The sequence below is a fragment of the Cannabis sativa genome, chromosome X (genome assembly GCF_029168945.1).
Source record: "Cannabis sativa cultivar Pink pepper isolate KNU-18-1 chromosome X, ASM2916894v1, whole genome shotgun sequence".
NCBI lineage: Eukaryota > Viridiplantae > Streptophyta > Magnoliopsida > Rosales > Cannabaceae > Cannabis > Cannabis sativa.
This window is the reverse complement of record NC_083610.1, coordinates 70,871,353-70,895,225: the sequence shown is the minus strand read 5'-3', so window position 1 is coordinate 70,895,225 and position 23,873 is coordinate 70,871,353. Positions and strand designations below refer to the sequence as shown.

The 23,873-nt window shown below is 34.9% G+C and overlaps 2 protein-coding genes across 2 annotated transcripts; one reads left to right on the top strand and one right to left on the bottom strand.

Moving 5' to 3' along the window:
- Window positions 1-4,953: 4,953 nt before the first annotated feature.
- LOC115725251 (uncharacterized) lies at window positions 4,954-7,760 on the top strand. Its single transcript, XM_030654703.1, has 2 exons — window positions 4,954-5,736; window positions 7,551-7,760. The coding sequence occupies exons 1-2, from the start codon at window positions 4,954-4,956 to the stop codon at window positions 7,758-7,760; spliced, it is 993 nt and encodes a 330-aa protein (XP_030510563.1).
- A 3,141-nt stretch (window positions 7,761-10,901) lies between these two features.
- Window positions 10,902-12,179, bottom strand: LOC115725257 (uncharacterized). The gene has a single exon (XM_030654713.1). It carries the CDS (start codon window positions 12,177-12,179, stop codon window positions 10,902-10,904), a length of 1,278 nt encoding a protein of 425 aa, XP_030510573.1.
- Window positions 12,180-23,873: the final 11,694 nt, after the last annotated feature.

The following is a 23,873-nucleotide window of genomic DNA, read 5'->3' as shown; positions in this document are numbered from 1 at the left end:
CGGTAGAGATAATCTTGGTACTTCTTCTCTGCCGTAGCAATGAGCTCATCCCGGAAGGCCTTCTCCGCGACCGGCGCCCTCACATTGGGGCAGATGACCTTTGAGAGGTTGGAGTCATCCACGGATTGATGAGAAAGGATAAGTTTAGCCTTCCTGCAATTCTCCGTGGTGACCAGGCCCCCGATATCAAGATCGGCATGATCGTAGGAGGCGAAGGCTTGGGCCCTTCGAAGGAAAGCCTGAGTGGGGAGTGTCCGCTGGTAAGGTGGGATCCGCACCCACTCCGTGAGAAGCTCTGGGTGGTCCACGGCCCTGAACCCGGACGAGAAGAAAAATCGGTGGCGGTACTCCTTAACATGAGTCTGCCTATTATATGGAACCACCCCCTCGTTAGCAGGGTGGATCCGGAACCCATAAAAACCATCCTTAAGTTTGTCTACTTTCTTGGGGACGGATACAAGTTCATAAAAATATAAAATTTCCGCCGGGCTGGGAGACCCCCAGCCGCGGGCGGTGTAAAAAATAAATAAGCCTGAAAGCAGGCGGTAAGCTTGAGGGATAAGTTGGTATGGCGCAAGGCCGACAAAAACAAGAAAATTGACAAAGTAATCTTGGAGCGGGAGCATGGCACCGGCCATCAAATGGGTCTGACTCCAAGCCCCGAAGCCGTCATAGTTGTGATTAGGCGTCTCCGAGTCACGAGGAGGCCGGTGGAAGGTCCCTGAGGTAGAGGGTTTGATCCCAGCCACATTAATGATGTTCTCCAGCTGGTGAGGGCAAGTCAGGGTCGATCGAAGCTCGGCCGCTTCCCAACCAGTGGCGCGGGACTTGTACCCTTCCTGGGCGACGGGTCCCAGAGAAACCTCCTCCAGGGTGGCTATGTTTTTCCCTTTCTTCTTCGAAGATTTCGAGCCAGAAGCAGACATTTTATGTTCTGAGAAAAACAAAAAGAAAAAACCCAGCAGTTAGGCCCCATACCAAACCCTAAATCAGGAAGAAGGGAGTGGGGGTCCCCTAACCGCTGGAAAGAGGCCCCCTCCGGACACGTGTCACCTTGGAAACTCAGGAGAGAATCCCTGAACAAGTGTCGGGTGCAGTAAAATCGCAGAAAAGTGGTTTTGCAAAAAGGAAAAGAAAAGAGAAAAGCCTTCCTATGCCCTAAGCAATTGCTAAACGAAGAACACATGGCCTTCTTCAAACAAAGCTGTATGCCTACAACAGAGGCATGACAATGGCGACTCTACAACTAACACAGTAAACATAAAGCAGAACTCGAAGAACTTAAACACTCACACACCCAGAAGCCTCTAAGTGCGAACCCAGAAAACAAACGAAGTAAATGTAAGCATGTTATTATCTAAAGATGCAAGAAACTTACAGTTGATTGTTGAACTGGGGGTACTGAGTGTGGTTGAGTGAGAGTTGAGAAGCACTGGCAAAATCGAAAACTGGAAAATTAAAAGAAGTGTTTAAGTGTTAAAGCAGTTTGTGCTACTTTGAGGAATTTTCTCTCTGAGAAATTCGAGCAGAAATGGCAAGGAATGGAAAGTAACCGAAATGAAGGAAAGCTGGTGGCTTTTATAGGCAAAAGTGCATGAGGAACAGGCGTCTTCACCTACCAATCGCACGGTGGGGGAAACGCACGATTCGAATTCCCAAAAGATCAACGGACCAGATCAATCTACCATTAAGGCGGTGGGAACGTTTGAGTATCCGTCTGACACCATCAATGCGCCGCATCAATCATGGGGCGTGAAACGAATCGACCTCTGCAAAAGCGAATCGCTGCATTTAATGCCATTATTAGACACACCTTCACGCGCCCCCAAGTCGTATCAGAAGACCGAGGAGGCGGCTGGAAACCTTCCTGCAAACAAACATATTGCTGCATTAAATGACATCATTTAATGTGCCCCCACGCGCTCGAGGCTCAAGCTAGGGGAACGAGGGGTCAACCAGAGACACTTGAACAAGCCTTGGTTTATTTTACTAAGTAAACAAGGCTTGGGGGTAAATGTTGCTCCAAAATTTGCCCAAAATACGTGGACCAGTCAAGAGGGGACACGTAGATCAGATAACTTGGAAAGATCTGCCAAGTCTTTTTATGCCACCAGGAAGCGCTATTAGCATGGGTCCCGGAGGAGACATTCGGAGTACAAGTTACTCTTGGAAGCTAGTATAGCGTAAAGGCCCTCCGGGATGTGTCAGGTCTCTCCCGAGAGATCAAGTCGCATTTAATGCTGCATGGGAGGAAGCGTGTTGGGACTGTAACACGCAATAAAGTCTGACGGCACAACCCCCGAACAGCAGCGCTACAGTAATGATCATTTAAGTCTAGCGACGGCTACTCTGCGAAGAGTCACGTCAATCATAAGACAAAAAGGACATTCTCCATAAAAACCCTACAGCACCTAGGGATTTGACCATGCATCACCCATGGTATATTCATCGGAAATGCCCAACTTTATGGATACTTACAGACACATGTGTAAGAACAATTCTAGGGATTACCCCACCAAAATAGTATAAATACCCCCTCAAAGCTCATTTAATGGGGTCGGAGAATCTTGGTTGCAAAAGAGCAAGAAGAGAAAAAACTCACCAAGAACATTCTCTGTATTTAAGAGAAAAACATTCTCTCAAGTGTAGAATCTGTATTAAATACATCCATTAATAGCAGTGGCTCGTGGACTAAGGCTCATTAACGCCCCAACCACGTAAAAAGTCTTCATCTCATTTTCTTACAGCTCATTATTATAATTATATTTTAATAGTTGCCGAAAACCTCGGTCAACAGGTATGAAAACTTTACTAAAAAAAATAAAGTTGAAACGTCAATCCTGAATTCGACTATTTTTCTAATCAAATTTTGGAAAAAGTCAAAATATAAAAATTTTATATCTCTTTCTCAATTTTAAAACGCGTCTTGAATCAGCTCATTTAGAGTTAGTATGTTAAAAAAGTTTTCTCTCTAGCTCCTGGTTCTTGCAGCTATCTCAGCTAGTGCTATGGCAAAAACGAGATCGAAGGTGCAAGGGAGGCAACCAACATCTATGAAGACGAGGAAAATTCGCAAGAAGGGCCCTGTTTCTACTGCTGATGCCAAAAAAACCAAATCAATGGATGAGGTGATTGGTATCGAACCGATCCATTTCACGGATGAAGAGAGTGTCGACAAAGGGGATGGTCGTGAACCTGATGCTGATCTTTTTCAAGCGCCTTTATCTCCAAAATCCTCACTTCACTCGATCCAAAGGCAAGAAGAAATTAGATCTGACTTCGCCACTTTCATGGAGGCAAATGCTTAATGTAAAAGTAACATCTCACAAGGTAAGACCTCTATTCCTCCAATACTGCGATCTGGTAACATTCAACGAAATTTGGACAACTCATTTAAGAATTTGGAGAAGGAAAAGGTGAAGATAACCGATGAGGATATAGAAGAGGAGGTTAACTTATGGAACTCAATAATCGTTTGCTATGTTCTTGGAGCTAATCCTCCCCTTTCTATTATTGATGGATTTGCAAGACGTGTATGGAAAGATAGGATTGACAAGGTAGGAATGATTTCATATGGAGTTTTCTTGATACGTTTTTACACCATAGAAGACAGGGATAATGTGTTAAACGGAGGGTACATCTTCTTCAACAAGCGCCCTGTTGTCATGAAACCATGGAATTCAGATGGTAATTTTAAAAAGGAGAATCTCAATGTGATCCCAATTTGGGTTCAATTGGAAAATCTAGAGTTGAAGTACTGGGGAGAGAGGTCATTATTCAAAATCATAGGTCAATTGGGAAAGCCAATAATGGTGGACTCAATTACCAAAGAGAGAGGTAAACTAATGTATCTGAGAATTCTTATTGAAGTCTAGACACATTAGGATCTACCTGAGCTTATTGATTTTGAAGATGAACATGGCTACAACACTTCGGTTGGAGTTAATTATGAGTGGAAAACAGTGTTTTGTGAGCATTGTAAAGGAATGGGGCATAAAGCGATTGAATGTAGAAAAAGACAGGTGGTCCACAAGAATAGGCTGTGAAGAAAAAGCCTGAGGAGCCAAATGGGACAAACAGGATGCAAATGAATTCAACAGACTCTAATGGCTTCCAGCCAGTTCAAAAGGGCTGGAGACCAAAGGAGACTCAACAACCTGAGATGACTGAAACAGACAACTCATACCAGATCTTAGAAGAAGCAGATATGGAGGCCATCAATGAGACCATAAATGAGAAGGATGCTTCGGGAAAGAGAAAAAAGGTTAACATAGGAGGAGGGGGAGATCCTCCTCTATCCAATAGATAAAATTTTATGTTGGATCGTCTGGGGAATCAACAACCAACAAAAGAAACACATGGTTAGACAGTTTATTAGTAAGAATAAGGTTGGTTTTGTTGGTCTCCTCGAGACGAGAGTCAAGGCTCCTAAATTAGGAGACTTGTACTTAAATGTCTTTCAAGGATGGTGCTTCACAACAAATATATCATGTCACAAAGGGGGTAGAATTGTGATTACGTGGAATCCAAGTAGCTATAATGTAAGTGTTCTAAAGTGTTCAAGTCAACTAATTCATGTGGGGTAGAAATAATGGATGGGAATCATCAATTTGCACTAAGCTTTGTGTATGCCTATAATGATGAAGAGGGGAGGAAAGCTTTGTGGAAAGACTTGCAGCAGGTTGCACAACCCGAACCTTGGTTAGTCATGGAAGGCTTCAATGACATGCTAGCCAAGGAAGAAAGAATAGGAAACAGAGTTAAATATCATCCTTCAAAGGATTTTATTGACTGTGTTTCTAGTTGCCTTTTGGAGGATGTCAAGTCTTGTGGCAATTTCTACACTTGGAGTAATAAACAGCAAGGAGATAATAGAATCTTTTCGAAGATTTTGACAGGGCCATGGAAAATCAGAGTTGGATGGGAAAATTTACTAATGCTGGGGTGAATTTCATGAATGAAGAGTTAATGGACCATACTCCAGCTGTTATGACATTCCATAATATGGTTCCTAGTGGCAAGAAGCCATTTAGGTACTTTAGAATGTGGAATACACATTCGGATTATGCAGCAAGAGTGGTAGCATCTTGGAATCAACAAACTCAGGGACTTAAAATGTTCCAAGTGGTGACCAAGCTTAAAAGGTTGAAAGGTGTGTTAAAGGAGTTGAATAAGCAAGCTTTTTCGGACATTCAAATGTCTACACAGCAGGCAAAAGACACTTTAGCTGAGATGCAGAATAAATTGCATCAGGATCCGTTAAACCAGATGTTGCAGCAAGAAGAATTAGCAGCCAGGAAAGATTACACAGCCTTGCTAAAGAACTACCAGACTTATTTACAACAAAAAGCTAAGGTCACATGGCTTAAAAATGGAGATAAAAACACAGCTTTATTTCATGCAAGTATTAAAGCTAGAAGAAGACAGAATAGAGTGTTTTCAATACAGAATCAAGATGGGGAGAGACTTGAAGAGGAAGCAAAAATTTCAGAGGCCTTTCTGTCATACTATAAAGGTCTGCTGGGCACTAAAATGCAGGGGAGAAGAACTGTGATAACAAGCTTGGCGCAATCAGGGGCTGTATTGTCAGACCAGCTTGCTAGTTGGCTTTGTCAGGACTATTCTTGTGGAGAAATAAAGGTTGTTGTCTTTGCAATACTAGGAATCAAGGCACCAGGTCCTGATGGGTATTCAAGCTACTTTTTTCAGGATAATTGGGAGCTCATTCAAGGAGATGTATGTGCTGAAGTTCAGAATTTCTTGCACTCGGGATTGATTTTAAAGGAGATTAATTTCACTGTGCTTACTCTCATCCAAAAGTTAAATGCCCAAATACTGTAAGTGATTTCAGACCTATTCACTACTACAAAATTACTCTTTAGTGACACTCTTTAGTGACTCGCATTTTTGTGCGCGTCACTAAAGGATTAGTGGTGAGTTTTAGTGACACACACAAAAAGACTTTAAACATTTAGTGTTAGTGTCTTATAATTTGAGTCACTAAAACTATGAAGTGTCACTAAAGAATAAATCTCATAATTTCTATTATTTTTTTTAAAAAAAATATTCTTGACATATACTGACGCGCTAAATGTGACTAGATAAACATGTAGCTACACGTTTAGCGTGTCACTATATCATAACCATAAATTTGATTAAAATAATAATAAAATATATATAATTAAAAAAATAACTTAATATATAATTTTTTAAAATGATATATAGATATTTTTGAAAAAGATGATATATATATTAAATTGGTATTTTTATTTTTGAGAAAACAAAAAAAAAAATTAATGCTCATTAAAGAGCACGTGTATGGTACAATTTTCAAAGAAAAAAAAAGTATATTAATTTTGATACTTAACAACCAAAACCCTAAATTTCTCTTTTTCCTCTTCTCTCTATTTTTCTCTTTAGCAAAAGAAATCCCTAAATTTTCTCAGCCTAACCCGACCATTTCTCCTCCCTTCACTTCTCTCTTACGGGCGGTTGTTTAGCCCAACTCCGGTGGAGCTCTCTCCATTGTTAACCGCATCAGCCTCCTCTCTCAATCTCCATCTCTCTCTTTCTGCACGAGCCCCTGCTTTCGATGGAAATTTTTGTACCCGAATACCCAAATGAAGATCAACAACGGTCCATTCCATCTTCTTTGAGATCCATCTGTTGGTTGTTGTGTGTGTTCGTTTCATCTTTTTTATCACAATCTATCTTTCCTTTTATGTGCAAGTCGTAGCGGGTGGGGTTTAGGCTTGCATCGAGCTTGCGCCATCGGGGTTTAGGTTCATTTGGGATGGTTGCGTCGTCGGCAGTTGAGGTTCATGAGGTTCGTATTGGGATTCCGTTTGGGTGTGGGCTTTCACAGATGCAATGGAATTGCAATGGGCATTCCAAGATATGGTCGGAGCTTGTTGATGGAGTTGAGATTTGATTGCATTTTATAGGTTTCATTTTAGTTGCACAATTTTTTCTTTACTTCATTTTGAAATTTGTTTTTGGATTTTTTTTTCTCTGTAAAATGTACAACATTGTTGTTTATATAATTTTTCTTATCTAAATTAATATTTTTTTTAGATATATCTAAATTAATATTAATGCTTATAGCATTGTTGTAATTATCTTATTATCAAAAAATTTGTTTAGACTTTTATAGCTCCAGATCTATATTTTTTTAGTAAATCATGTATGTATATATATATATAAATTCCTACTGTACAACTACAAATTACCAATATCAAGAACCAATTAACATTATTTGGCTCAAAAATTTTATTCGGCTAAAAAAAAAAGAAAAAACCAATTAATATTATTAATATTATTTATTTGGCCAAAATAATAATAATAACAATAATAATAATAATAATAATAATAATAATAATAATAATAATAATAAAAGAAATAGTGTACATATAGTGACGTGCTGGAAGGGTCACTATTATTTTTATAGTCTGACAAAGTTTAACTCTAAAGTCCTATAGTGACGCGCAGGGAGAGAAGCTAAAAAGGTTTAGTGACACACTCTGAAGTGTCACTAAATATTACATTTGCAGTCACCCACATTAGTGACGCGCAGTGAAGTGTCACTAAATGATTTTAGAGTCACTCAATACATGTCACTGAAGCCAGTTTTTGTAGTAGTGATTGCTTGTTGCAATGTCATTTACGAAATTGCAACTAAGTTGATCTGTTTAAGGTTGAAACATGTGCTTCCTGAATTAGTGGCTCAGAATCAAGGGGTTAAGTACAGGGAAGATTTATAGCACGTAATATTATGATTTGCCAAGATCTAATCAGGCACTATGGGAGGAGACACACAAAGCCTAGTTGCATGATCAAACTGGATTTACAAAAGGCGTATGATACCATTGATTGGGAATTCTTAGAAGAGATGTTGAGGGCTTTTAAGTTTCCTATCCATTTCATAAAGCTTATTATGAATTGTGTTAGGACTCCTAAGTTCTCTCTAATGTTCAATGGAACAATGCATGGGTTTTTTTGAGTTTAAGAGAGGTCTAAGGCAGGGGGATCCACTATCCCCTCTTCTTTTTGTGCTTTGAATGGAGTATCTCTCAAGGATCATGAACAAGATTGGGCAAAATCAGGAATTCCACTTTCATGATAGATGTGAAAGCTTACAACTCAACCATTTGAGCTTTGCAGATAATGTGCTCCTCTTTTTTCATGGCAATTTCAAGAGGGTGTACTTCATGATGCAAGGCTTAAAACTGTTCTCTCTCACATCTAGGCTCCAACCGAATCCATCAAAATTAGCTTTTTACTGTAGTGGTATGCAAGATGCTGAAATTCAGAGAATAATGGATGCAACTGGCTTTAGCAGGCGATTCCTTCCTTTCAAATACTTGGGCATCCCAATATGTGCTAAAAAGATATCAGGGAAAGAATGTATCTTACTTGCGGAAAAGATGGCAGCTAAAATCAAAACATGGAGTTTTAGGAACATCTCATTTGTAGGAAGAGCCATACTAATCAACTCGGTTTTGCTTTCTATACACACTTACTGGAGTCAGATCATGAAATTACCCAAAAAAAAAGTAATTACAGAGCTGGAAGCAATATGTCGAGCTTTTCTCTAGAAGGGGCAAAGTATGATGCAAGGAGCAGGTTTGTTCATAAAAGAAGGAAGGGGGAGTTGGTTTTAGAAGAATACTGGAATGGAACCAAGTTGCTCTCTTCAAGTATGTGTGGGCATTAACAAACAAAGAAGATAACTTGTGGGTTCGATGGGTACATAGTGTGTATATCAAACAAGGTGATTGGTGGGAATATAAATTCCTACAAAATGGCAGCTGGTATTGGAAACAGGTGGCGGCTGCTAAGGACCAAATCAAAAGCAAGATGGATATTCAGCGGTTTGTTGGAACCCGATATACCATTGCTGAAGGGTATAAGTTACTTTGCCATGTACAGCAGAAAGTCACCTGGGATAGAGAGGTTTGGGGAAGGCTCAATGTTCGCAAGCATTGCTACATTTTCTAGCTAGCAATGCAAAACTGGTTGAGAACAAAAGCAAGGTTGAAAGCTCATAACATAGTGCAGGAAGATAGATGTATAATGTGTAATCTGCAACAAGAAAATGTCGAGCACTTGTTTTTTGAATGCTCGGTGTCAGCACAATGCCTGTTGGAAGTAAAACAATAGCTGTAATGGGGTGCACAAGCTAATTCAATGAAGTAGCTGGTGCGGTAGATAGGAAGAGCCAAGCTGTCCAAGTTTAGGAAAAAGATAATTTCAGCTGCCATAGCATCTTTGATATATAACATTTGGAAAGCAAGAAATGACCATATATGGAACATGAAGATGGTGAACATAAAACAGATTATGCAGCAAACAAAAGAGATATTCAAGACCCGTGTATTAGTGCTTTGGCCGAAATAGATCAAGAGGAAGGATCAAGATTGGTTTTCCAAACTATAAGATATAGTGAATAGTACAAATGTAAATAATTGTATGCATAATATACGGTTTCTATAGGTCCTTTTATGAGGATGTTATTTTGTTTGTACAAAACATTTTTATGAGCAATACAACGATTTGATTCATAAAAAAAAAAGTTAGTATGTAAAAGTAATGTGTATTTTACTAACCTCTTCATCCTCAATTGGTTGACAAAGCTCCATATTCACAAAATTCGGCACAGAACTCGGCACACAATCTACCACTTCAGTGCAAACACTTCCCGAAGCAGTAAATAACTCATTGAAATAATCAGCCACAACTATTGTCAAACCCGAATCCCATGAAACCCAGTTGCCATTATTATCTCTAAGCTGAGTAATTTGATTATTCTTCTTTCTCCTACTCGCCGCCTTATGGAAATAGCTACTGTTTTGATCACCCTCTCTCAACCAGAATTGTTTGGCCCGTTGTTTCCAATAACTCTCCCTTCGATCAAGAGCTTCATACAGTTTCTTTTTAATCTCACCATATCTCTGAACCGAATTGATATCCCTTAAACCATGGAGTTTTTGCAAATCATTCTTATAAGCCTTGATACGTTGATTCAGATTACCAGTTAATTCCTTCCCCCAACTTGAAAACCTTTCGGCACAAAGCTTTATTTTATTAGAAATGTTACCATTTTGTTCCTGGGACCAAGCATCTCGGACAATTTCCAAACAAAGGGGCTCCTTTAGCCAAGAATTTTCAAATCAAAATTTATGGCTATGAGTAACATTACTAATCGCTACAGGTTCAAGAAACAATGGGGAGTGGTCTGAGGTAGCAAAGCCTAAGTTAGATAACACAGCCGACTCAAAAAGTTGATTCCAAAGTATTAGAAACTAAAGCTCTGTCAAGACGTACCTCAATCCATGCATTCGTAGCTCTCCCTTTTTCCCATGTATACTGATGGCCTTGTAGCTCCAAATCCTCTAACCCACAATGCAATAACGTCTGCTGGAATCCCGTTAAAAGCCACTGAGGGTAAGGCCGCCCACCTCTTTTATCCTCTTGACAAACAATATTGTTAATATCCCCTATAACACACCACGGAAGAGAGGAACGATCTCGTAAACTTTGAAGAAGAGTCCAAGAATCACTTCTCCTATTGCGGTTTGGCTCGCCGTAAAAGCCAGTGAGACGCCAACTCGGAGTGGAAGGAGAGATTGATATTTGTAAGTCAATGTGGTTGTTTGAATAACCCAACAAAGTACCAGTATCTTGATTTTTCCAAAGTAAGGCAATACCACCCGAAGCTCCAATAGCATCTACCACAAACACACCTTCAAAATTTAAAGTTTGGGCCAGGCCCACAACTTTAGATTTATGACATTTTGTTTCACACAAAAAGATAAAATCGGGTCTCTTTTGAAAAACAATTTCTTTAAGGAATTGAATAGTCGGTTGGTTCCCAAGCCCCCGACAATTCCAGCTCAAAACATTCATAATTCTTGGCGGGCCTGGGAACCAGCACCCGCCTCGAGCAAGTTTTTTGAAGTATCATTTTGGACTGTATCAACATTAGTTTCTGGTTGAGAAATATCCATATTATTGCCATCTTGATCATTATTTGTTCCCCCACGGCCCATTTCAATTTCTTGTATTTCATTAAGCCCAACTTCATTTGTATGGCCCATTCTTCTCCTTTTGTTGTCAATAAAGACCAGCCCTAAATTCAAATCCGGTTGAGTTGGCGCCATCATCCCAGTAGGATTATCTTTCCTTAAAATTAGGGATTTTTCCATAGTGATTTGTGCTTCATTACTCTGGTCAACTATCTTAATGCTTGGTGATTCATTCCTGGAGCGTAAATCTTGGTGAATTAATGAAGATACTTGATTCATGGTAATTCTCCCCCTTTGATTGTCCCTGAATGGAGGGATTTGATGACTCCGGCCACCACCATTGGAGCTGGTTGCTTCTGGCGGCTTCTCTGTATTACTCTTGATTGCTAACCCAGATTTTAGCCATCGTGACCCATCAGCATAATTCCTTCTTCTTGGTGCCGCTTTCAGATCAAGGTTATACTCTTGAACAATCTGTTCTCTGGGAACTTCGAACAGCTTCTCACAAAATCTCTCAGAATGTCCAAGAACACCACAAATGAAGCAAAAAGTTGGCAAGTCCTCATATTTAAAGTGCACATGGCATGTCGGACCGCCTCTTATCTCAAACTTTTTCTTCTTTTTCAGTGGCTTGTCGACTCTAATTGACACACGGATACGTAGATAGTCTCGCCAAACACCTGAGAAATTATTAGGATCGGATTTAATAAACGAACCAATGTAATTCCCCACACCTTGTATCACTTTGTCTGACATGAATCCGACTGTCAAGTTGTACAGTTGTACCCATAAATCCAGTTTTACCAACGGTATACTCCTAGGATTCTCGCCACTCTTCACTCGTTCAAAGATTAACGATGCTCGATCAAACGTCCAAGGACTCCCCTCAATAACCCGTTCTATATCAACTTCATGGTAAAATTGAAATAGAAAAAGGTTTGAGTCAAGTTCTTTCATATATAAACCTCTCCCTGGTTGCCAAAGTGTAGCAATCTTGTTCTGCATCGCCTGAAAATCTATAGCCCGATTAGTTAAGAAACGTCCTACCAGAAGCCATCGATCGTCAATCTCTGCCAATCCATCCGCCCCTGCTTCAAAGATAAGCCCCTCCTCATCATCATCATGGATTGAGAAGGCCGCATATTGTTCCTCCATAGATGGTCAAGAAAAGAGTCCACTCCCACACCTCAGGAAATAATCAATCAGCAAGATAACAAAATCTAAAAATTAAAAACTCAGACCGAAAAACCAACAACGATTATCATACATAGTCCACCATGTCATACGACAAGAACTTAATCTGCTGTGTTCACAGGTTTCCCACCCATGACATTAGTTATACTTGGACTTTCTAAACGTGTCGTTTTATGATTGGTTAACGATAAGCAAATAAAAGAACAATTTAAAATTCATAGCAACTAACGGAGCAACTTAAATTACAGTTAAAATTCATATAGCAACCCACATAGAAACTATTAGAGTAATCCAAACTGTAAATTTTAAAAAAAAAATTAAAAATAATATATAGGGTAATTTCCTTTAATAAATTCCCTTAGCTCTCGGTCTTTTTGAGTTCGTTGAAGGTGTTTTCTAAGACTATATTTTATTTTTGAAAAAAATGGAATAGAAATTAGTTTACTTTTATTTTAATCTTTTATCTATTTCCACAATTTTAGTGGAGTTACCATTTTTCTAAAATGGATTGATGAAATTGAAGATAATGATTTTCATTCAAAAAAAAAGTGACTAGGTAGAGTTATTGGAAATGAAAATTATAATAAAATACCCACTAAAAGAATAGGCAGACTTTTTCCATAGACTTATGGTAATTTTAGTTGGTAGTCTTCCTCTTTTGTTGCCCATTTTAATTTTGAGACTATATTAATAGTGTAATTATTAAAGTGATAATTATATAGTCTAAACATTTTTTTTTTTACATTTTTACTGAAAATCTACATAGATACCCACATAGCAACTAACGGAGCAACTTAAATTACAGTTAAAATTCATATAGCAACCCATATAGAAACTATTAGAGCAATCCAAACTGTAAATTTAAAAAAAAAAATTAAAAATAATATATAGGGTAATTTCCTTTAATAAATTCCCTTAGCTCTCGGTCTTTTTGAGTTCGTTGAAGGTGTTTTCTAAGACTATATTTTATTTTTTAAAAAAATGGAATAGAAATTAGTTTACTTTTATTTTAATCTTTTATCTATTTCCACAATTTTAGTGGAGTTACCATTTTTCTAAAATGGATTGATGAAATTGAAGATAATGATTTTCATTCAAAAAAAAAAGTGAATAGGTAGAGTTATTGGAAATGGAAATTATAATAAAATACCCACTAAAAGAATAGGCAGACTTTTTCCATAGACTTATGGTAATTTTAGTTGGTAGTCTTCCTCTTTTGTTGCCCATTTTAATTTTGAGACTATATTAATAGTGTAATTATTAAAGTGATAATTATATAGTCTAAACATTTTTTTTTACATTTTTACTGAAAATCTACATAGATACCCACATAGCAACTAATGGAGCAACTTAAATTACTAATAAAATTCATATAGCAACCCACATAGAAACTATTAGAGCAATCCAAACTGTAAATTTTTTTTTAAAAAAAATATAGGGTAATTTCCTTTAATAAATTCCCTTAGCTCTCGGTCTTTTTGAGTTCGTTGAAGGTGTTTTCTAAGACTATATTTTATTTTTTAAAAAAATGGAATAGAAATTAGTTTACTTTTATTTTAATCTTTTATCTATTTCTACAATTTTAGTGGAGTTATCATTTCGAAAAGCAGTCTTTCAGATGCACCCTGATAAAAGCCCGGGACCTGACGGGATGACACCTGCTTTCTTTCAAAAGTGTTGGCCGATAGTGGGGAATGAAGTTGTGAAAAATGTTCGCTGTTTTTTTGACAAGGGAACCTTAGCGGATAGTTGTGGTGATGCGAATGTCGTCCTTATTCCAAAAACGAGAAATCCTGAACGTATGTCTAATCTTCGTCCTATTGCCTTATGTAATGTCTTGTTCAAGATCATAACAAAAGTCATGGTTAACAGAATGAAGCCTTTCATGGATTCCATTATATCTGAAATCAAAGTGCCTTTATCCCAGGTAGATTGATCTCTGACAACATTCTTGTTTCTTTTGAAATATTACACTATCTTAAAAGGAAGCGCAAAGGAAAAGAAGGCTTTATGGCGTTAAAGTTAGACATGAGTAAAGCATATGACCGCATTGAATGGGATTTTCTTGAGGCAATGCTCCGGAAACTAGGCTTTGTGGAGAGATGGATTGAGCTGGTTATGATGTGTGTGAAATCGGCCAAATGCAGTGTTATGCATAACAACAATGAAGTTGGTCCAATCATTCCCACAAGAGGTATACGACAGGGTGATCCACTTTCGCCGTATCTTTTTATTCTCTGTGCTGAAGGTTTCACAGCTTTACTGCGAAAATATGAACAACGAGGGTGGCTTCATGGATGTAAAGTGGCCAATGGTGCTCCAAGGGTGTCACATATGCTCTTTGCAGATGATAGCTACTTATACTGCAAGGCCACTGAAATGGAGGCTCGTCGGATTCAAGAAGTGCTATCCAAATTCGAACTTGCCTCGGGTCAAAAGGTTAACTTCTCTAAGTCCTCTATCTTCTATAGTGCTAACACTTTGGATACTATGAAAGTTAGAGTAAATGCATTGTTGGGGATGACCACGGCCATTGAAGGGAGTTTATACTTGGGATTGCCTAGTTCTATGGGGAGAAATAAGTCGGCTGCTTTGGGTTTTTTGAAAACCAAGGTAAAGAATAGACTCTCGGGTTATGGTACAAAGTTTCTCTCAAGGGCTGGTAAGGAGATTTTAATCAAAACGGTTGCACAAGCACTCCCAAGCTATGCCATGAGTGTTTTCTTGATCCCGCAAGAGGTTACCAGAGATATTGAGGGATTGATGTCCAAATTCTGGTGCCAATCGTCGAATAACTCTCCTAAAGGAATACATTGGATGGCTTGGAAAAAACTTTGTAAATACAAATCTAAAGGTGGAATAGGCTTTCGGAACATGAGAAGCTTTAATTTGGCACTTTTGGGTAAGCAAGGTTGGAGATTAAAAACAAAACCGGAGACGCTTGTTTCAAAATTTTTTAAAGCAAGGTATTACCCTCGTGGGAATTTCTTCACTGCTGATATTGGTAATAATCCTAGCTATGTTTGGCGTAGTGTTCTTGAAGCTCGTCAATTTCTGTCTCATGGTGTTTGCTGGTCTATTGGAGATGGCATATCTATTTCAATTCTGGGGGAGCCTTGGTTACCTGACACTCAAAATCCATTCATCACATCTTCACACCCTACTCTTACAGGTGCTAAAGTGTGCAATTTATTTTCCACTGATGGTGTAGGCTGGGATGAAGAGATTGTTGCTGATTTGTTTGTCCAGAGGGATCAAGATCTGATACTCGACATTCCCTTGCTGCGAGGCCAGAATCGAGACAACATAACATGGAAGGGTGAAATTTCTAGACTTTATACAGTAAAGAGTGCATATAAAATTGTCCAAGAAATTAATGGACAAGAAGATCAAAGTTCTGCTGCTGTTGAACGATTCTGGAAGAAATTCTGGGCTTTAAAATTACCTCCGAAAATGAAAAACTTGGCTTGGAGAGCTTGTCAAGGCTGTCTTCCAACCATGATTCAGTTGAGAACTAAGCGTGTGGAGGTGTCTTCTGTCTGCCCTGTTTGTAACAGCCAAGAAGAATCGATTTTCCATGCTCTTGTTGGCTGTCCAGCTGCTGCACTTTGTTGGAACAGAGTGGGAATCGGCACAGCAGCATCACAACAAAACACTTTTTTCGACTGGTGTGCTTCGAAATTTCTGGTGTGTGATGCAGATCAGAAAAAACTCATAGTTGCTCTTTGTTGGTCAATTTGGAACGCACGGAATGACAAGGTTTGGAACAACAAAACATCAAGTGTGGAGAGTATAGTATTTTCGGCTCAACCTTACCTTAATCAATGGCTAACTGCTCATAGTTCTAATGTTATTTTCCCGAGTCCTGGTCTTATTCCAGGTGACGGAGCTGAGCAGTGGCAGCCACCACATGAAGATAGTATTAAGGTTAATGTCGATGCTGCTTTATTTTCCAACACAACTCAATTTGGAATTGGCTTTGTGATTTGTAATGCTCAAGGAGTTCTCATTGAAGGAGTAACCAAGCTTTTTAATGGCTCAACCACACCAGAATTAGTGGAAGCAATGGGTGTCAAGGAAGCTTTGAGTTGGATTAAAAGAAATCAACCTTGCAAAGTTATTCTTGAGACCGACTGCTTAGTTTTTATACAAGCCTTACGAAGTTCAATTGAAATGATTTTCATGTTTGGTCAAGTGGTTAAAGATTGTAAGGTTTTATTAAAAGAACTTAAAAGTGTTTCTATCTTTTTTATTAGGCGATCAACTAATAAGGTGGCTCATAGTTTTGCTAGAGCTTCGTTATTCTATCCTGATTGCACTTTCAATATGGGGTCTGTCCCAATTGATTTGCTACCTGTTTTGGTAGCAGAAGTTATTGGTTAATAAATTGATGATTTTCATTCAAAAAAAAAAAGTGTATTTTACTAAAAGAGGTCAGAGTAGAAAAATATTTGGACAACAAGCAATCCGCATGCAGAGTCTCTTACACGCAAATGCTGGCTGGGCCTTTTAATTACGACTTTAAAGTTAATTAGGTGGAATTCGATAGGGTTTTTCAAGTAATTAACGATAAAGAACATTAGATAACACAGAGAAGAAAAGAATGAGAGGATTGGAGATAAAAGTTGGAGCAAGACAACTCTAATCTATTATTTTTTCTTTCTCTCCTCTTTTAATTTCTGGTTTTAATGTATTTTAGAGATATTTTCATGAAAGTTTATTTTTATTGTGATTATAAAATAAATTCTATTTAGAGTTTTTAAATGAATCTCTTGAAGTTTATTATAAATTAATACAAAATTTTTATTTCTTCTTCATATAAAATTATTATTTAAATTATCTTCAGAAATTATTTTTTACATTTAAAAATATTGACAAGAAAAATAATAAGATCATGTAAATATGTTTTTCAACAGTCATCTGACGAATTAAGTGTTGAGTTTTATGCCCTAAATAAAACTCATTTCAATATAATCAGATTTACTTATTAATATAGATCAGAAATAACATTTAATGTTGCATGGTTCACATGATTTATTTCATGATTATATGTACATAATATATAAATTCATCTGAAACCCTTTTCACATACTTGATATTGTTTATTGTGTTGTCAACACATTGGAAAGTAAACATGACTATGTGAATAAAGTTTCCTAGATTTATCAGACACAGGGTTTTACTGATATGATAATCTACAACAGAGTTTACTTGCATTTGGAGAAGTACTATGTTCTTTCCAGAGCATTGGTTAAAGTAAAGCTCAGGTTGGATGCATGGAGTATGCATCGGAAGGGACCGATATTGAACTTTGACTTAGATTTATTAAACTTACCGTAATATCTATTCAAGTCAATATCGCCTAGTTGATCCTAAATCAAATGATCTTAATCCTGATATGATTAGGCTCAATCTCGAGAGGCTATTCGTGTTCTTTGATTTGTTAGTTAAGCCTACTTTTAGGTCAGGGTGATACGTACATTTTGGGAACACGGTAGTGCAATTGAGTGGGAGCGCTAGCATAAACATGGAATCTATAGCTTCTATCTGGCAAATAGTAAGCAAAGGATGATCTCCTTCGAGCTTGACCAAACGAACATAAATGGTGGAGTACTCATTTCACATAAGCTGAAATATCATTTATACGGGGTCAAGTGTTTTAAGGATAAAATACATTGTAGGGTGTAACGGTAATCTAATCCCTTTACAGTGTAGATCATTCATATAGAGGATCATTGATCAAATTAGGATTATAACAATGGATAACTAATGATGTATCTATATGGTGGAACATATAGAGCATTCTATATATTGAGAGTGCAATTCTAAGTTCTATGCGTGGATTCAACGAAGAATTAATAAGTTAGTAAATTTTAGTAATAAATTCTTGATCTACTTATTGGAAGCTCGGTTATATAGACTCATGGTCCCCCCACTAGTTGAGATAATATTGCTTGTAAGACTCATGTAATTGGTTTTGATTAATCAATTATAATTCTCAATTTAGACTATGTCTATTAGTGAATTTTTCACTAAGTAAGGGCGAAATTGTAAAGAAAGAGTTTTAGGGGCATATTTGTTAATTATGATACTTTGTATGGTTCAATTAATAAATATGATAAATGACAATATTATTTAATAATTATTTATAGTTATTAAATAGTTAGAATTGGCATTTAAATGGTTGAATTAGAAAATTGGCGTTTTTGAGAAAATCAGATGCAGAAAAGGTAAAACTGCAAAATTGCAAAAAGTGAGGCCCAAATCCACTAGTATAGGGCCAGCCACTTTTGTAGGAAATTTAAACTGATATTTTCATTATTTTAATGCCAAATAATTCAAACCTAACCCTAGTGGAATGCTATAAATAGATAGTGAAGGCTTCAGGAAAATTACACTTTCTTTTGACACTTTCTGAATCAGAAAAACCTGAGCCTTCTCTCTCCCTATCTTTGGCCGAACCCACTCTCTCTCTCTCTTCCTCTTGAGATTTCGAAATCCTTAGTGTATGAGTAGTGCCCACACACAGCAAGTGATACCTCAATCATAGTGAGGAAGATCGTGAAGAAAGACATTCAGCAAAAGGAGTTTCAGCATCAAAGATTCAAAGAAAGAGATCCAGGTTCAGATATTGATAATGCTCTGCTACAGAAAGGAATCAAGGGCTAGATATCTGAACGGAAGGAGTCATATTATTCCGCTGCAACCAATGTAAGGTTTCTTAAACTTTATACGTGTTTATTTTATCGTTTTAGAAAGTTCATATTTAGGGTGTTAATCAACATACTTGTGAGTAGATCTAAGATCCTGGTAAAATAATTTCCAACAACTGGCCTTAGAGCCATGGTAATTGATTTACTTGCAAGAAATTTGGACTTTAAAACGATTGTTTGTTTGTTTTTGGATGGTATCATGTTGTATTGAGTGTTATTTGATGATTGATTGATGTTTGTGAATTTTCGTGAAAAATAACTGCGATTCTGTTTCTAGAATTATTTTTATTGGATATTATGGAAAAAATTAAGCAAGTTACTTTTTTTACAGAACTCAATTTCGATTTAATTTGAATTAGTTATGATTTTTTGAACATTCGGAAAAAATCGGAGCTGTGCTGAAATTTTCCTGTGATCGCGAAAACTGTCCGTACAGCTCACAATTTTTTCGTTTTTCTTCGTTTTTTCATGCTTTTTCATGGAATTAACTTTCGATTTTTTGTGTAGTTCTGTATTTATACTATTACTATTCCTAATTCAATTCTAATTATCATTATGAATTAATTTAATATTTTTTAAATTTAATTCAAGATATTAGTGTAATTTGAATTTAAAAATAGTTAGTATCTATCTTATTTGCTTAATAATCTATCTTATTTTTAAATTTGATTATATCTTATCTTATTTTTAAATTTAAGGTCAGATTTAAAATATTTTAAATTAATTTTTTTTTTAAATAATTTGACCTTATTTAAATTTAAAATAAGATAACTATAATCATGTAATTTTAAAAAGATGTAAGATATTTTGCTAACTTTTAAATTTTGTTATTTTATTTATTTAAATTACATTTAAAATCTGAAAAAGATATTCATTTATCTTTTTTAATTTTTTATTTAATTTTTATTTATAAAATAACATTTAAATTTTAAAAGTAGTTAGCAAATTTTGAAATGATATTTAGGTTGGTTGAAACCTAATTTTTCAAAATTTTAGGTTTAATTTTAAATTTAAATTTTTTTAAAATTTTTGAATTTTTTCAAATTTTTTTTAAAATTTTTGAAATTTTTTATTTAATTAATTATTTCGAAATTAATAATTTAATTTAAATTAAATAAATCCTACATCCAACTATCCAGCTAACCTTGTTGCAGGAGTATGTGTTTTAGCTTGTGTGTAAGTTTTCAAAACCTATTATAACTTGATTGCAAATAGCCATGGTTACCTTTTGCCAGATCTATTGATCTGATGGCTCCCTTGGTCAAGTTAATAATTTGTAACAGGTATATTTACAATCTTCTTTCATCTGTGTATGACCTAGCAACATGATAGGACCCATCCAAAGTGTGCCTGTGTGAGCCTATGTGTTTTATTTCATTATAGATGCATATAGGTTGTTGTTGCTAAATAAAATGTCATAGTCATTGATAGATTTTATTTAGGCCCATTTAGTTTTTGGGCTTATTCAATTAATAACAGTTGTTCTTATTGAGGTTAAATTCCTCTCTTTTGGGCCTTGTGTGAGAGTTGGGAGCCATAGTAGTGGGTACGACATACTGAACCCAGCACCCCCTCACATGAACCACCCCAATTGTGAAGGCCCATTTGCCTCATTTGAATAACTGTACTAGGTTAATTAAACTAGTTTAACCTAATAAAATTGATTAGCAACATAATTAATTTCATTTATTTTGAAATTAATTTAAGAAAAACATAGTTTAAAGAATTTTTTATTCTAAGCTAAACTATGTGTATTTTCTTGTATTTAATTAAATATAGAATTATAACCATCTAGATTCTTTCTGAAGCTTAATTTAAATTTTTCATTAAATATTCCTATTTAAGTTTATATTTAGTTATTTACAACTAACCAACTTAAATCTGAATATCTTTTGGATTTAAAATTTCAAAATTAAGTTGAGGAATTTTAGGCATTGGTTATTAAGATTCTTTAGATATTTTTTTAAGTTAATATCTTTTCGAATATTAACTTAAAATGGAATATTTTAGATATTTTTTAAGTTAATATCTTTTCGAATATTAACTTAAAATGGAATATTTTTAAATTAAGTGGTTACAACTTAATTTCTGATATTTAATTGAATTTAACTTTGAAAAATATTTAAGTTCTAGATTTTTTTAATACAACTTAAATTAGATATTATTTTTTCAAATTTTGTGGAAAAGATACTTAGTCAAATAAGATATTTTCTAGATAGTTATTTCTAGACTACTTATTATTTCTAATATTAAATAGGAAAATATTATACATTGTAAAATTAATTATTGAAATAATTAATTTTGGTACAATTTATTTTAAGTATATTTTTTCCTAGTATTAAACTAGAGATAAATAATTAAGCCTTCTCCACACTTAATTATTTATTTCTTGAATTTAATACATTTAATTAATTTGAAAATTAAATATCTAAGTTGATTTTCATCATGATACTTAAATATTTCTTTTTCATGACACTTAATTAAATAGAAAATTATTTTTTCTTTATTTTATTAATCAAATTTCGAAATTGCATTTCTTAAATGCTGGAATTTCAAATTTTATTTGAAAAATAAATTAAAGTTGTAAATTATTTATTTTAATTTTAGACCAACTTAAATCAATGATTTTTTTCATTTAATGATTAATTAAAATAAATGAAGTAAAATATATTTTTCTTTATTTTATTAATCAATTTTCGAAATTGCATTTCTTAAATGCTGGAATTTCGAATTTTATCTTCAAAAATAGATTAAGTTGTAAATTAATTATTTATTTTAATTAATTTTTGGACCAACTTAAATCAATGATTTTTTCATTTATTGATTAATTTAAAATAAATTGAATTAAAGTATATTATTAGAAATTGAATTAATTAGTCAAAGGAAAATCTAGATAGGTGATATTTTTGCTTAAAGTATTTTTCTAGTGTATTTAATTAAATAGAAAATTAATATTTAAGTTGATTTTCATCATCATACTTAAATATTTAAAATTTTCTTATATATTTAATTAAATAGGAAAATTATATTTTTTGTTGTAAATTAATTTTATTAATTAATTTTGGGCCAACATTAAATTAGAATAATTTTTCCAGGATTAATTTTTTATTTTAACATGCATTTTCGAAAATTGTATCCTTGAATACTTTAATTTTTCGAAATGCAATATATATTTATAGAAAATTAAATTTGAGTTGTAAATTAATTTAAATTAATTTTGTAACAACTTAAATTGAATATTTTTCTAAATATTTATTGGAAATTATTACTAAGATGGAAATAATTCATGTTATTTTCATATCCATCTAAGTAAAATTAATAAATATTAAATTAAAATTTATATTTAGAATTTTTCATTCTAAATTGGAAATTTTAATTAAATAAATATATATTTTAAATAAATAGATTAAATAAAGAGAATCAAAGAAAATACAACTCTCTTTAAATAATGAGCTTTTAAACAAGAGACATTCGATCTCCATTGTGGGTTTTACACCGCGTTTGTTTTAGTGAGTAATCCTCCCTAATGGAGGAACGTTCATTAGCAATTTCGCACCGTTTAATCTCGAATGATAAGTAGTTTGTAAGTGTTTTGTATGGTATGGATCACCCTAATGGTGGCGACCATACTTGACTTGCAAATTGCGAAACAATGGTGGAAGCTCATAAGATAGAATTGCCTTGACTCTCGCCTAAACGGGACAACGCTGAATTCCAATCTTGATCGAATAAAAGGTTGCTAGAATGTTTAACATTTTAGATGAGCTGACAACTCTATTCAATGGATGGTAGCTTTGACTCTCGCCTAAACGGGACACTGATATCAGTTTGTTGAAAACCTTGGAAATTATTTAGGATTGTATGTTTTAGTATTTTCACTTGTCATTCCTACTTGCTATATGCTTATAATTTCTGAATTGTGTATGAATTTATATTGAACCATGTTATTTTCTGTTATTAAGTTGTAGTTTAATTTCGAATCTTCATTGTTGGTCTAACTTGGCTTGTTTATCTAATGAGATAAATCCCTAGTGGATTTTCACCATTAGACATACATAATAGTGTTAGATCTCAAAAGATAAATATTGTATATGCGACATCTAGCTGTTCATCAATTGGTAACACCTTAGACTAGTATTTTTACAATATGAAACAAGAAGATTGTATAAATAAGATTACTTTGACTTTCGCTAATCGAAGCATTGTTGGATTCTTATTTTAAACAAAATTATCCTAATTCCTCTTAGCTTATTCATTTCGAATTAGCTCAATAACATATCATTGGATGAATGGTCTATAAATCATTTCATGTCATTCTATATTTTCTCTTAAGAAATTAAATGACACATATGATTATAATCCCGAAATTCTATTCCCAATTGATATAAATCCTCAATCTTAGAAATCTCCAACTTGTATGGGCAAATCTGACTTAGAGTTTGTATTATTAGTGCTGGTCCAAGATAGAATTACTCATTATATTTGGTATAAATTTAAGTCTTTGACTTTAATTTTAGATTCCAAATAGAAATTTTCTTAAATTTCTAATTCCAGAATACAATACAATTACACTTTCTCAAGTGTTTAATATCCATCTTCTATTAATGGATTAAAACTGTATGGAATATGAGTTAGGTATTCTGTGACCAGGATCCACTTGCAGTATTCTAAGAACTCTTTGATGTAACTAAACCTATGTCATCAAAAGACACTACCATTTTTTTTTAATCTATGGCATTTGTATCTTGTTCATAGTGGATTTGACAAGATCAATCTCTGCAAAGAGTTAATATGCCTATATCCACTGAAAGTAGTTCATCTCATTCGCAGATGGATGTACATTCAGGGGTGGATATGATTTTTTCGTTGTATTCTTAAAACGATAACTCTAGATTATACCTTTTAGCAAAGAAATTTGAAATGTTTGAAAAATTTCATTAAT